Genomic DNA, 15,622 nt, shown 5'->3' with positions numbered 1-15,622 from the left:
TTTTTAAGGGAGCAGTGTTTAGACGGACATATTAGTTGGAGGCATACAAATATGGACGATCATAGATAAATTGGGGGCACGCTAATGTCATCATAATATTTTTAAAGGCACACTAATTGGAACAAAAACACTTCTTATTTTAATTACGTTATTGTGAAATATTAATATTTTTAACTCGAAAAGAACATTTTAATAGAAAGAAAGAGAATCAATATAAATTTTGAACAGATGAGATTAAAATCGTATAAAAATAGTATTGAATGGTACAGTAATTGCGATAGGTACCCTATTAACTTTTAAAGAATTTCTGGTACCTTTTAAAGGTGGCGGAAAGATACATTTTTTATAAAAAATGATTAACCAAATTAACGATAACCGTGGAAATGAATACGTTATATCAATTGTTGATACAATGTTAATTTGGAGAACTGAAAGAGGATGTATTAAAGGATTGAATGCAAACAAAAATGATTTAATGTTTTAATATAATACATGAACGAATGAATAATATTATAAATGATATTTTCCATTTTTAAAACGCACATTGTTTTATAATCGAACTTCAGACTTAATAGTCTGATACAAAATTTTCAATTCTTTCGAAAATTTTTTAGTCCATTTGCCGATTTGCTCGTCAAAAACGACGAAATGTTATTTGAAACAATGACACAGTCTTCCCTCGTTATCGTTACGTCATATGAGAGGCACAGCGCAATGTTAGCGAATAGGGGACACTGTTTCCTATTGGCTACTAAAACGGTGACATCACGCAATCAGAAAAAAGCGCGGAACACTATATGTAGTACGAATCGCGAGGTGATCAGAATGAAGCAGCAACACCAGCGAACGAAAACTGCGTCAAGAAGCGAAAGGGAGTTGAACGCGGTGAAAATTAGGCATACCATTCGCTGGGAGTATGTTCAACTCAGCGCCTCCCGGTAGTCGGGTCAGCTCCGACCCGTTTCCACCGACCAATGTCACGCCGCCCACCATCTTATGTGTGTTTTGCGCATCTCCTGTTCTTATCCTCGTTTGGGCGTCTGCAACCCAATTTTATACAAACATTAATACAAACAAATGGATAATCATTAATTATTTAAAAGATAGTGCTCGATGTTGAACGAAATCCCTGTCATGAAGCATTGGCGTAGGAAGAGTTTGTTCAACAAATAAACAAGAAGCTGGGTCGTTCCATGTGAAGACAACTTCCACTTTTTTGGGACGATGTCTCTCGGATATTGAAACAATTTTTCAGAATCATGGACTGACCCAACTATCACTTCAAGCTAGTAAGTGATGGGCCACTGATCAACGATTGTTCTAGCTGATCTCGAAGAACCGTGATCGTTTGAGAATTATCCTGTCGGGCATAGGCGTAGGTATCAACTCACTCGATACGTTGAGCGCGGGTGAATGCGCAGCGAGAACTATCGGCCTTCCCTCGTTCGTCGAGTGCACGAACGTGACTGGCCTGACGTCATTGGCGGAGGACTGCACGGCTAAGGCCAACGGCCTGTCGTTGTTGGACAGATTCGAGTGCACGAACGTCACTCGGTTGTCGTTGGCCGTGGACGAGTGAACGACCAGCGCCACGGGCCTTGGCTCGCTTCCAGTGTTCGATTGCACGGCGATCAGCGGCCTCGATTGATCCGAGGAGTTCTGTACGGCCAACGTCAACGGTCGCGACTCGTTGCCGCCAGCGGTGTGGGCGACCAGCAGCTGCCTGGTATCGCCCGGTATCACCCTCAGACTCGGCCCGATATGCTGCAGAGTCGGCACGATCGTTGCCAGGCCCTGATTCGTGTTCAACATCTGCGTGCCGATCGGCAGGTGGAGCTGGTGCGGCTGCTGCACTATGCCAGTAGGCGATGTCGTCACTTTCTCCTGAAACCAAATGGAACCAGTCAAATTTCGAACCTAACCTCTCTTTCAGATGCAACCAGAGCTGCCAGAAAAAGTCTTTGCGCTCCCCTTTCTACCTTTCGATTCTCCTCTAGCAGTTCACAATCTGATGTGGCCAGATAGGAGAAATTGAGGGGAATAGAGTTACCCCCTTCTCTGTCATTACCGTAGTAGTCACGTGACATTGTGACACATGCACGACAGACACGAAACGTATCACGTGACCAGTCCATGGAGGAAATGGGGGTTGTTAGGGGATACTCCCCCCAAAGAGTAATGTAAAGTGGAAACAAGTCTTGATCTGGCTAGACTGAGCAGCGGTAATTGGCATAATGTGACGTCACGTACCCGTGCAGAATCGCTAGAGGAGAATCGAACGAAATTTAATGGTAGAGGGGGAGCATTTAGTGGCACTTCATCTGGTAACCCTGGCGACCAATCACATTTTCAACATTTTAACCCTTCGACGGCGGACATAGTTTATAAACACTCAATTGATGATGCTTCAGAACATTCACTTCATTTATCTATTTATTTAATTGAACCGTTGAGTTCCTAAATGTAAATCCTGATACTCTGGGTCAAAATAGACCCGGCCTCCACTGTCGAAGGATCAACACAACCTATGCGGATAATTTTTAACAATTTTAATGGGAGGTTTTAAAATACTTGCTATAATTACTACTGCCACTTTATCGTTTTTCGATCCTCACTATGACCTTTGGTTTCTCACTATGTTCCATCAATGATCCCCATCAAAAGCCACTATACTGTAAAATACTATTGTACAGAGTATACTATAATACATAGTATTGTTCTACACAGTATAGTGCAATATATTTCTCATTTCTAAAAATTCATAAATTAAGATCGAAATCCGTGTATAACAGAGACTGGATCTTTTTAGATCTAACATTGTAATTTTTTCTCATAGCGATAATTTTTCGATTTGTTTTTTCTTTACGAGGGGGTGGGGGTATGATAAAAAAATGTGCACCTTATATAAAACCAGTTCGCACAAACAAATGTGACCAGTTATATATATTAAGGCGTAAATTTCTCTCGCACCGTTTCACACACAAACGCTAATTGATCACGCTGTGCCCAACGGGCTGGTCGGTGCTTAGAAATATCATTTTGAATCTTCCCGCGCAAGAAAAAACTGTACAACCGTTATGCTGCTCAAGTTACCTGCTGGGGTTCGAACCCTGAACCTCAGGGTTACCAAGCTGATATCTAACCAATCGTGCTAATCCATCCGCCCAAAAATTCCTGTTAAAATATTTCCATAAAAATATTAATTTTTTGAATTTTTATAGAAACAAAATTATCGCAATGAACTTTTCTTTACGTATGAGAAGTATGAATACATTGAAAAAGTCGTATTGATAACATTGCATGACAAAAATTGTGTATAAAACTTGAAGCAATCATTGACGGAATTAAATTTTTTGTAGAATTTTTAGAAAATAGTTACAGCTTGGGGAATTCGATATTTCGGTTGGATCTCTACAGACATGATGGATTGTGATAAAAATATTTCGAGGTCACTTGCTGTTAGAAGTTGAATTTCTAGTAATACATATTTTCCTCAGCCATATTTATTCTTTGAATTTACCTATGCTGGGGTAGGAATGCTAGGCGTTGGCGTTCTAGGACTTAACTCGTCGGTAGACTTTCAAGAATCAGCAAAAAATCTTTCGTGAGGGAATGTAGGCTACTACCGATGTTAATGTTTGCCAGTACTGCTTGATTCAGTGATGACCCCTTATGGTAATAACATCTAAGCGCACTTTAATCATTAAGAAATTGTTTTACTTTTTTTTAGGGGCCATATATTGAAATAAGCAGACCTTTCACGGGATTGGTCGCTCGATAAGTAGCCGTCAAGAACGCCTTTCGCTCGCATGTGCCCACGCATCCAGCCCTTATAACTATAAACTAAGCTGCAACGATAATGGACGATGACGACAGTGTAATAGTAATTAGCAGCACAAAAATTACCTGTATTACCTTGCTTGCTAATTTCATCTAATTTTCGAGAGAAAAAAACGTTGGGATTTACCTGTGCCGGGGTAGGAATGCTAGGCGTTGGCGTTCTGGGACTTGAACTTGCCGGTGGACTTTCCCTAGAACTTTGCGCAAGGTTGAGACCCTGGGTCTGACAGACAACAGCCGCGGTCGCGACTTGATTATGAATATTGGGAGTGGTGCTCGTGGACTGCAGCGTTTGCGGTGAGCTGGCCGTGGCCGCGCTGCTCAGGCTGCTGGTGCTGCTGTACCTCGTGCCCCCACGCGCCAACCCCGTCACATCCACCTCCATGTTTTCTGAAACTTCAACAGTTTATTTTTGCGAATTTTACTCCACAAACGAATATTGAGTGAAATCATAAAAAATAGAAACAATCTAAAAACATAAGGGCTCACTTATCTTGGAAAATGCACTATTTTAAAAATCCTTTGCATCGTTTCAATACACATTCGGCCCGGTGTAAACATTTCGACAACAAAAATTACTGTTCCTTTTAAAAGTTAAATGCCAATTACCGACATCTACTTTAATGTAAATTGTTATTCAACCATACCAAATAAATATTAAATACCATGAAAAGAACGACTGAATCATCATTTTTCTTGCATATTTAAAAAATTATAAACTAGAAATTGATATGACATTAAATTTGCACTGATTAATAAAAAATAAAAAGTGATCTTCGATAAAAACTGGTGTTGAGTAGCACGAAGGATTTGGGACTCACCGCTCTTGGTAGCGGTGACGTCGGTAGCCGAACTCTGTTCCGGCAGAAGAGTATTAAAATCAATATGATCCCACGTGGCGGTGAGCTCCTTCTTTAAAGCTAGTAATCTTTGCTGGGCAGCAATTTTCTCCCTAGCAAGACTCTCCATCTCGTGCTCACAGTCCCGCTCCTTCCTCCTCAACGTCTGCAACAAAGTAATCAAAGCGTTGAACAAGTGTCTACCAGCCAAGAACGTTACCCTAATCCCTGACCGGTCGATGTTCGGTTTTGCAAACTGTATTCTACTCTGCGACACACAAGCACCGACCAAATTAATTATTCGTCAACTAATTTCTCTGTCTGATATAACTCCTGTAAACACTTGGCCGATGTCAATTATTCAATTAAATTGCATATTAATCGTTTGTTAGATCCAACATCCAACACAAACCTAACACTTTGCATTCCATTGGCGTCGCTGCGCTGCGGCGACATTCGTAATCAGCTCGCTAATAGCAATAGATCTGGCAACACTGGTTGCTGCCAGTGTTGCCAGATTAAGAGTTGTTATTCCCTCAATTGGAGTCAATTCCCCTGATCTGGCAACACTGGGGGCAACACACTATTTTTATCTATATTTATTAGAATTAAGCAAACCAATAAAAGAAATCGAAGTGAATAAATTCACAGACATCTCCAATGTTCTGCTCTCGGGATGAAAATTTTGTCTCATTTCAGAATAAAATTTTTGGTTCTCAAGAGCTTCGCTGTAACAATTCCAACACAGTCCTCTTATCACAAGAGACCCTCTGCCTTCCCAAAGTCCTTACTCTTTTAAAGACAACGCATCGTAGGGTTGCCCGCTATCCTAACTTTTCAATACATTCCTAGCCATCTTGGCGACAGCTGATAGCCAGACGACCCAATGCAGTTACGAACCATCGACCCTAAGCCTGTTCAGCCTTACTCACCCCCATTTGAGACCACACGCAGGACTAAGATGCTATCATAAATTCTTCCAAGGACGATGGACTTCGCCATCGACTTTCAATTTCTCTACAAAACATGTTGGTGCCAACGCATTAATAGTCACATTCTAATGCGGATTTTTATGGAAAATGAAAATTGTCTGCATTAATTGCAAGACACGGGGAGCTAGATATTTAATTTCAATGAGCTGGACGTAATAATAATTAGTAATAATCAATAATAATTACTAGTGAATGGCAGGTAAATAAAGTCTAAGGGATAACGAAGAATGGTTCGAAGGTCACGCGGGACAACTAGATTAGGTTCATTGTTCCGGATGCGAGTAAAGCTAGAGAAAGCCAATAGAAAATATTTTCGCTTCACTTTCAAGAATACAGTCTCGCGCGCAGGGAATGTCACACGATACTCCTGCAGATTCAGGACACCTCTGCCTCGAAATACGATAAGGCTCGCGGTTGACGTCAGCACGGACACGCGTGAAGGAACGTGCACGTGACGGCGAACACCAACACCAACACCAACACCCGGTCGCGATATGCGCGCTTTCGAAGAAGTTGGACGAGAGAAAAAAAAAATCTGCAAGGACGAAACTCTTGACGTGTGCAATTTAAATCCGAGACTGGCTCGCTGGAGATTTTATGCGCTTGCGGTGCACGCAGATAAGTGGAATTTTTAAGCAATTTTAAACGACGACAGCGCGATATCCGCAAAGGTTGTTCATGTTCAAAGAAAACAAACTCTCGTAAGAGAATTCTAATTTACAATCGTACACGCCGGTTGCAAATCGTTTGCTCATTCTCACCGTTCGCGTGCGCGCGTGCGGTTAAGTGACAACAAACACAGCAAGTGTTTTGAGAAATTCGCCGCCGCCCTCAACACGATAAGGAGCGATAAAACCGATAAAACTTGATAAGCGTGCAACGCAGAATTAGGAGAAAAAAAAATATTTCGCGGGGAGACGCACGCGACTGTCAGCGGTGACGATGCTGATACGGTGCACGTGGTTCGTTGGTTAACCTTTCGCATCGGCAAACAACAATTTCTTAAGTGTAAATCAACCTGAAATTATCCACACAATTGTTTCACGATTTTTTCGAGACAGACATACGCAAACACATTTTATATTGGTTGCTCAATTGCTGACAATTAAGGACACCCTTTGCTCACTTATGAGGGAGCATACTACTCTAATGGAAACGTAGCGGGGCCGCTGCGAGTTACCGCTGGAGCTACAGTACTGGACGGTCAGTAACCGAATCGGAATCCAATCGAATATTTCGAGAACACCCAGTGCAGGAATCGCTTGCAAGTTCAACAGCTCCGATGGCTGACACGATCCCCTGGCGCATGGTTCTTGATGATTAGGAGCGGGGTGGCAGAGAGAAAGGAGAACGAGGCAGTGGAGCATAGAGAGGAACGCAGAAACAGGGAGGAGATGATCGGGACCTGCACGCCGACATATAAACAGTGGAAGAGGACTTTTGCCTCGGGACAAGCAAAAACACGCCGCGCGAGGGGCTCCGCTAGGCCAGTGGTGAAAAGAAGAGGACAACACGGCGTGTGCGGAGAGTACTCTCCTTCACGCAGAAAGGGTGGGGGGAGGAGAGACAAATGGTGGGGAGAACAGACAAAGAATAGATAGCTGCTGGCGGAGGGGTCCGCGCGAGCTAGAGAGGGACAGAGTGCAAGCAAGGGGTCGAAGAGGAAGGAGAACGAAGGTCGTTACATGAATAGGCGCACGCGCAGCTTACAAGCACGTGGTCGCGGCCACCTCCGACTGAATTCGCACACAGTATCGCCACGAATATTGCAAATAACGTTTCCATTTCTTTCCACCTTATCTGGCACGTCGCGTCGTGTCGCTATCTGACACGAGTTGCCGCACTGATCGTTTGCCTTATGAAACTGCACTGAATCATCCGCCTGAACCGAATGCTGGCCTGGAGACCGTCATAACTGACCGTTGTGTTGGTTTATCGGCCTTAAAGCCTGGCACAGACGAGCGGTTTGCGACAAAATTGCCCGCGGAGTTTCATTAGGACATTGATCGATATGCTGTTCATTATGCGGTGGAACTTTTAGCGACAACCGGACGACGAATTTTTAGCAAGATATTAGAATTGTGGCTAACTTGCGACCCTCGCCCCACCCCCTTTACTTTAGGGGATAATATTTGAGATTTGAGAATCTTGGCACCGATCCTTGAAGAGAAATTACTGTAGCCCGGTTGGTAGTGTGCTGTTGTCTGTTTTTCGAAAGAAGACACCTGAAATACGCTCATAGCTAGAATAGCTCACCGCTCCTATGTAGCAAGTCTGAGCCAGGAGGAGTAGGACGGTAAGCTATTAGCACTAGGCTGCGGATTTTCATGCATTCGCGAAGAAATTGGCTGACGTTAAGTCGAAGTTTGCCTAATCTGTAAACATTAACGATTACGCTTCAACGTTGATGTATATTTCTATTTTCAAAAGTGACGGTGACCTTGGAATCTCCGACACTCTTTCAACTTCAGAAAAACTGTTATTGCCGTGCCGTAGTCCTCTTTGTACTGAAATACTTTGGTTAAGGAAGCTTCTTCATATTTTGAAAAACAGATAATAGACTACGTACTGGACCACACTGGATCGCAATGGAAGGAGTTTTTGACGATTTGAAAATGAATTTTGCCCAGCTTAATTGTGGCGTTCGGACCGCTGCGTACGGCCCAGGAGTCGCCAACAATGGCGCCGGACGATAAAAGTTCGGATAGCGAGAGTGTGTGCTGTAGATACGTGCCATGCGGCGCAGCGCCGATGGCCGCGTGGTCACGTGGAGAGACGATGCAGACGCGGGCTTCGACCACGGCTAGACGCGTCCGTACGAGAATGTACGTGCGTGAGAGTCGGAGACAGCGTGATGGTGCCGGGTCCGGACGAGGACGGCGAGCGTCTTGCGCCGCTGGGCGCGAGGAGGACGGCCCCAAGCGAGAAACGCGGAAATAGAACGAGACGGCAGACCGAGTGGACAATACTGATCGGAAAGAGAGAGGCGGCCGCGCTCGGACGGCCTGGAGAAATGGAACCGGCCGAGACCGAGCACGCAAGTATTTAGGGAGAAAACGCGAGATGGAAGATATGAACCGCGCGACTGCCTTCCCCGACGCCAGAGGGCGGTGATCCCATACTTTCCCGCGACTGTGTGATCTATCGCTCATAATTATGCGATCAGCAAAGATTAGATGCTATCTCGGCGCTATGCTAAATAGGTGTCTGTCACTGCCTTTGACTAGACTGATAAGGTCACCGATCGCTCTCTTTGTTGCCTCGGGTGTTTGTTTTAAACTATTCGGATTGCTCCAAGTAGTCCATTTTAACACTTTGAAACTAGAAACCTCAAAAATTCCATAAAATCAAAGTATGTTATTCAATGAAATAAAAATCGAAAAATAATATATTGAGTCGTCCTCCAACTTTCTTGCATTTTATAGATCCTAATCAAGTTTGGTACGATGAATATATTAACGTAAAAATTCATTTGAAAACCACGACAAATAATTCCGTCACCCACATATGGGTGACATGGCAGTCAACGTGTTAAATATTCTCGATTGCTTCGAGCATTTCATTTTCAATATTCGCGATTGTTTCAAGCATTCAATTATTTTCAATTCCTAATATTTCAATTCTTTTGAAACATGTAAATTACTTTAAATTGTTTGAAATCGTTCTTTTCAATCAATTTCCTATAAATTTTCAATAATTGATTATTAATGAACATTTGGAAATTTTTTAAAATAGACATTTCGGGTGACAGGTATTAGGTATTTTATAAATGAATATTTGTTAAATGACGAAGAACTTATTATCAGTCTGATCAACGGCAAAATTAAACATCGATTCAAGCAAATTGATTAATAGGTTGGAACAAACAAATTTGAGGAATGAGACGAAACTGCCACGTACCTGTATATACCTGATTGCCGCGTGAAGAATGGAAAGATTCGAAGACTTCTTCTCGTCCTGCGAAGGTAGCTGCTTCTTCAGTAACTCGAAGCACTCTTTCAGGTGTGCTCTTCGATTTTTCTCGAGTTTGTTGTGCACTTCCCTCGTGCCCGATCGGGTTACGCAAGGCCTAGAATATAGAAACGAAGTCGTGCAGTAAGTATACATTCGAGGTGTCAATTGCCTTCATTTCAGACATATCAACCTCGGTTTTGTTCGCCGTGATCTCTCAAGGTCTCGAATAAACGTGCGATCATTTCTAAATATGCGACGAATTCGAATCGCCACCAGCGGGCAGCGGATCGAAAGCAGCTTGTACACTTGCGATGTGTTTACAATTCGACACAGATTTCACCGAGCTTAAATAATACGAATTTGTCATACATTTTCAAAGCAACTGGCGCGATATGCTGGCACGGGCGCTTATTTTGAAACACTTTCCGAATAGCAATTTTATCCGTGTGAGAAGCACGCGGACACCTTTATCAATTTCTTCTGAACAATCGTGGTAAATAAATTGTTGCGGTTTTGATATCTGATGCAACGAGCTGTCAATTTTTCGATTAATTTCTTACCCGATTTTTCAACTATCCAATTACTCGATTTTTCAACTATCCAATTACTCGATTTTTCAACTATCCAATTACTCGATTTTTCAACTATTCAATTACTCGATTTCTTAACTATTCAATCAAGTACTCAATTTTTCAACTGTCCAATTACTCGATTTTTCAACTATTCAATTTTACTCGATTTCTCAACTACTCAATCATTCGATTTTTCAACTACTCAAACATTCGATTTTCCAACTACCCCATCACTCGATTTTTCAACTATCCAATTACTCGATTTTTCAACTATTCAATTACTCGATTTCTCAACTATTCAATCAAGTACTCAATTTTTCAACTGTCCAATTACTCAATTTTTCAACTATTCAATTTTACTCGATTTCTCAACTACTCAATCACTCGATTTCTCAACTATTCAATTACTCAATTTCTCAACTGTTCAATTACTCGATTTTTCAAGTATTCAATTACTCGATTTTACAACTGTACAATTACTCGATTTTTTAAGTATTCAATTACTCGATTTCTCAATTATTCAAATACTCGATTTCTCAACTATTCAATCAAGTACTCAATTTTTCAACTGTCCAATTACTCGATTTCTCAACTATTCAATCACTCGATTTTTGAACTATTGAATTACTCGATTTCTCAACTATTCAATCACTCGATTTTTCAACTATTCAATTACACGATTTCTCAACTATTCAATCGAATTAAACCAAGCTGGCTCGCGCGTCGCTATTGGTCGATTAAAATCTCGTATAACTGGAAAGAGGAGCCGTCACGGGAAAATTATAATTTTTGAATTTGTTGATAGATTTGCTCGCGCAGTCGGGGCACTTGAAATCTTTGACACGCGTACTCGAACACCCTGTAGATAGGCCCAGCAAGATGATCATGTAACCGCGTCACTAGCCAGCTCTCTCGGCCTCTCACGGCAATGCGACACGGGACACGGCGAGCGACGCACCGTGCACGTGCCATTCACCCTGGACACGTGCACCGCGTGAATGGATAGTAGATTCTGCCTCGTCGGTACCGTCTGTGTGCCTGTGTGCTTGTGTGCCTGTGCGAGTCCGCCACAAGAAAACAGGGAACGGGGAAAGACGATGGTGGGAGGGGGAGGGGCAGGGCTAGGCAGAGGGGATGGAGCGAGCGTACAGCGAAGCAACAGGCTAACGAAGACGGGACAGAAGGAGACGGAGAAAAAGACCTGAGCGATAGAAAGAACCCGGCTACACTACTCTGAACTTCACTTTGACTTCGATCGATTTCCTCTTCAATCGAAATTCATTTGTTTGCTCGACAGTTTTTTTTTATACAACCCTCCTACAACACGGTAATTTTTTCCACGTATTCTCAGTATTTACTTAAGACCAAGTTGCCCTGGAGTCAACTGCATCTCAATTATGAGGAAATTAGATGAGGAAGGAATTATGAAGGCTGAAAAGGCAATCCAAGAAATTGAGAAGTATCTCGTACACAGTGTCGCCAGATGAGGGGAGGGAGCACGAATTGAGGGGAAAAAGCTACCCTCTCTCCGTCAGTACCGGAGTATGCACGACAGAGACGAAACGCGTCACGCGATCGGGCCGTGTCGGAAGCATGGAGGAATAGCGCGGTGGAAGGGGAGATTGGAGTGGGGGAAACAAGTCTTGATCTGGCGACACTGCTCATGTGGCGTAGGAATGCCCTGAGGGTACATTTACACTTGTGCACTGCAGCGAACATTCGCAGAACCCTACGTTTTCTGTTTTAAGCTTTTAACTAATCTATCCGAAAATTATGTTTTCACATTAAATGTTTTGGGTTGTAGCACTTTTTGCACCGTGTTGTCAGAGTATCGTGTCATATCGAAATTGTGCTTCAGAGTACAGTGTTATATTGAAAGCGTGTTTTAAAAGCAGCTTGTTATAAGAGGATTGAGAGTTTTTGGAAATGTTATTGTTTGGAGCTCGGTTACCAAAAAGCGACAATTCACTTGCATAATAAATTTGTTAGTTATGAAGACAGAGTAGTATTAGTGACAATACCATACCATAAGCATTTTTGTATTATAGAAGGGTTATCGCAATTTTTTGTCACCGTGTTTCAAAGAGTTGAGCGTATTTCGAAATTTCGTTATTTAGGGGTCGGGTTCCAAAAAGCGACAAAACTACGCCACCTCGCTTGCATAAGGAATTTTGCACATTATGAAGGCAAAGTAGCATAATCACGACGTAATGTAATTGCAAGTGAAAAAATTATATAGTTTATTAATCAGTTGGATGTATATAAAAACGCCTTAAGTGGTAAACATGCAAAAATAATAACTATTTAAAGAGAGATCGGATCACGGAAATAAAAATTATACAGAAAGAGGAAAATTAACAACTATTAGTTCATTAGTAATGTTAATAAACTATATTACTTTTACACTCACGATACATCTTTTGCTCACTTTTTTTTACAGTGTAGTTCGCTCTCCAAGCATACATTGTGCACTCTCTCCAAAATAAACAAAAATTGTTTTCATTAGAATCTCTAACGTAAATTTTCTATTAACTTTCAATGACTCATGCCTAAACAACTACGGTACTGATTTCCAATTATTTGAGACAAACAATGACAGCAGGTCAGTAAAATGAAAAAAAAAAATTAGACCTTCTCTATTTGATCGTGTGCAACTGCATTCGCCATGGGTGCATACCACGTCAAGCGTAATTAGAGGATGAGAGTTCTTACCCGTTCCGATGCTTCTTATTGTCATGGTTCGATTCAAGGTCAACGACGAGATTGCCGGCGTTTTGCTGCGAGTGATTCGAATTGTGATTCTCCACGTAGACGTTATGCGTACTGTTGTGATTGTTGTGGTGGTGGTGGACGAGATGCGGTTGCTGTTGCTGCTGCGGTTGTGGTTGTGGTTGGGGTTGGGGTTGGGGTTGGGGTTGCGGCTGCGCCGGTGGCTGCTGCTGTTGTTGCTGTTGCTGGTGGGACAGGTGAACGTGTGACGTGGTGTGAACTGGCGTTATTCGTGTGCTCGAGATCACGGGACTCCCTCTAGAACCTGCCGAGTGGTTCCCGTTCGTTCTACTATTCTCCAGCGGCTCCTCCTCTGAAACAAATCAAGAGAGATCCTAATGAAATACAGAAAGTGTTAACAGACATCCACGAAACATACTTCGCACTTTCAAATGATATGCTACTCCAATATATTTGCATATATTGCCCAGTGAGGAGGTGCGGTGGCTTTGGGGGGAGGGGCAACAAGGCCACGCCCATTTGGGGAAAAAGTAACTTTTTTGGTCGCAAGCATTCTTACGATACTCTGCACAAGAGGAGCAGAGGCAGACCGTCAATTCCGAGCACTTTATACAAGGAGAGCAATAAAATCTGCTCATGGTCTGCACAGAGGGGCAGAGAAACCACGCCTACTCAGAGCACTGTATACAGCGGAAACAACGAAACCACGCCCTATTGAGGCATTCTACACGGGAGGAGTAAGGAGACTAAATTCCTTCAGGCACTTCACGTGAAGAGACAGCGAAACTACGTCGCAGGAGCAATCTGTACTAGGAGAACAATGCAGTCTCATCAACTCAAGGCACTGTGGATAAAATGACAGCGAAACTGCGCCTCTCGAGACACTCAACACCAGGCATGTCCAGCGAGTAGTATATAGCGAGCTCCGGTAGAATCTCAGGTTTGTCAGCCAAGCCGCAGTCTACCCGTGACAACGGAAGAGGCGTGCGAGGACAGTAAACTCATACAGAGTGGGGATATTATTACTCTTCTTCAGCTAACGGGTATCTCAGGCATGGGAACTGATTGCTCGCAAGCACCGATACAGTGGGGCATTTCCCTCGAAAAGCTGTTCTTCATCTTTAGAGGAATTTGTATCTAACGATATTTTACACAGGTGGAGCAACGAAACCACGCCCCACGAGGCACTCTATACCAAAAGATCAATGAAATATCGACATCGCAAGGCACTTTAGATAGAAGGGGCAGCGAAACCACGCCTTTAAAAGTTCTCTACATGAGAGGAGTAAGAAATCTATGCTTGGTAAACCGTTCGCAACAAGATAGCCACGACACCACGCCTTCTAAGAGATTCTACACAGATGGAGCAACGAAACCACGCCCCTTTAGCGCAATCTGTATGGACGGACAGCGAAACCACGCCCCACGAGGCACTCTATACGAAAAGATCAATGAAATGTCGACATCGTAACACACTTTAAATAGAGGGGGCAGCAAAACCACGCCTTTAAAAGTTCTCTACATGGGAGGAGTAAAAGATCTACGCTTAATAAATCGTTTGCAATAAGATAGTCACGACACCACGCCTTCAAAGAGATTCTACACAGGCGGGGAAACGAAACCACGCCCCTTAGAGGAACGCCTTCAAAGAGATTCTACACAGGTGGAGCAACGAAACCACGCCCCGTTATCGCACTTTATACGGACGGACAGCGAAACCACGCCCCACGAGGCACTCTATACCAAAAGATCAATGAAATATCGACATCGCAAGGCACTTTAGATAGAAGGGGCAGCGAAACCACGCCTTTAAAAGTTCTCTACATGAGAGGAGTAAGAAATCTATGCTTGGTAAACCGTTCGCAATAAGATAGCCACGACACCACGCCTTCAAAGAGATTCTACACAGGCGGGGGAACGAAACCACGCCCCTTAGAGGAACTCTACATAAAGGGGCGACGAAACTACGCCCATTAAGGGCACTCGACACAGAGGGAGTTAGACGCAGCGAAATTCCTTGCGGTCGACAATACGAACGACAAAGCTCCCCTCGTCCATTCCATTCTATACCCGAACCTGAATGACTGCGTTCTCGCCCAAGATTAGCTCAAGACGCTTTGCTGGAGTGGTGACGGGTTCGATGCTTCTGCTGCAGCGTCGTAGCAGTCGTTATTACTAATTTGAATGTGTTATCAAATGAGGACACTTAGTGAATAATTGTCTTGAACTCTTGGAAATGTTGCATTGCTAAATCAAATTGTGAAAATTCTGAAAAATTCGACTGCATTTTAGATATTCGGATTTGTCCAAAGGAATTTTTTCCGATTTTTGGATTGCGAATTCTAGCAGGAAAAAATACAAAATTCAAAATTTGTACAGACGTTTGAAACATTTTAATATTAGTTTCAGATATGAATGTTGTTGCATTTTTCAGATTTTTATGGACAAGTGCTATAATCACAAAAGGACGTGAAACCAATTATAACGGTTTTAGACGTTTTCTAATATCTTTTAAACGGAACAGAGACAAAATGTTAAAGGCAGTTTTTATGAGGAAATAGGTGCGTCGAAGAAAGCTGTAGAAACAGTTGCAAACTGTATGCGAATACTGTTACCGAGGCTACAAGTGTTGACAGTACAGGTTTCGCGTATGCTGCAAGACAAACAGCACTGTTGACTCGGTGGAGACGCTTAA

At 42.8% G+C, this 15,622-nt stretch overlaps 1 protein-coding gene across 7 annotated transcripts in view; it reads right to left on the bottom strand.

Annotated features, from left to right (window-relative positions):
- LOC143359107 (uncharacterized) overlaps positions 1-15,622 on the bottom strand; it is a 42,497-nt gene that overhangs the window by 8,361 nt on the left and 18,514 nt on the right. For 6 of the 7 annotated variants that reach the window (XM_076796785.1, XM_076796786.1, XM_076796787.1 and 3 more), the window contains 6 exons: positions 12,910-13,279; positions 9,572-9,740; positions 4,662-4,845; positions 3,968-4,236; positions 1,392-1,884; positions 903-1,040 (listed from right to left, as the gene is read on the bottom strand). In XM_076796785.1, the coding sequence (XP_076652900.1) occupies positions 903-1,040; positions 1,392-1,884; positions 3,968-4,236; positions 4,662-4,845; positions 9,572-9,740; positions 12,910-13,279 (1,623 nt within the window). The remainder of the gene's footprint in view (positions 1-902; positions 1,041-1,391; positions 1,885-3,967; positions 4,237-4,661; positions 4,846-9,571; positions 9,741-12,909; positions 13,280-15,622) is intronic. The other variant, XM_076796784.1, reaches the window with a different exon arrangement.

Source organism: Halictus rubicundus, chromosome 11 (assembly GCF_050948215.1).
Source record: "Halictus rubicundus isolate RS-2024b chromosome 11, iyHalRubi1_principal, whole genome shotgun sequence".
NCBI classification, from domain to species: domain Eukaryota; kingdom Metazoa; phylum Arthropoda; class Insecta; order Hymenoptera; family Halictidae; genus Halictus; species Halictus rubicundus.
This window is presented reverse-complemented; position numbering and strand designations above follow the sequence as displayed.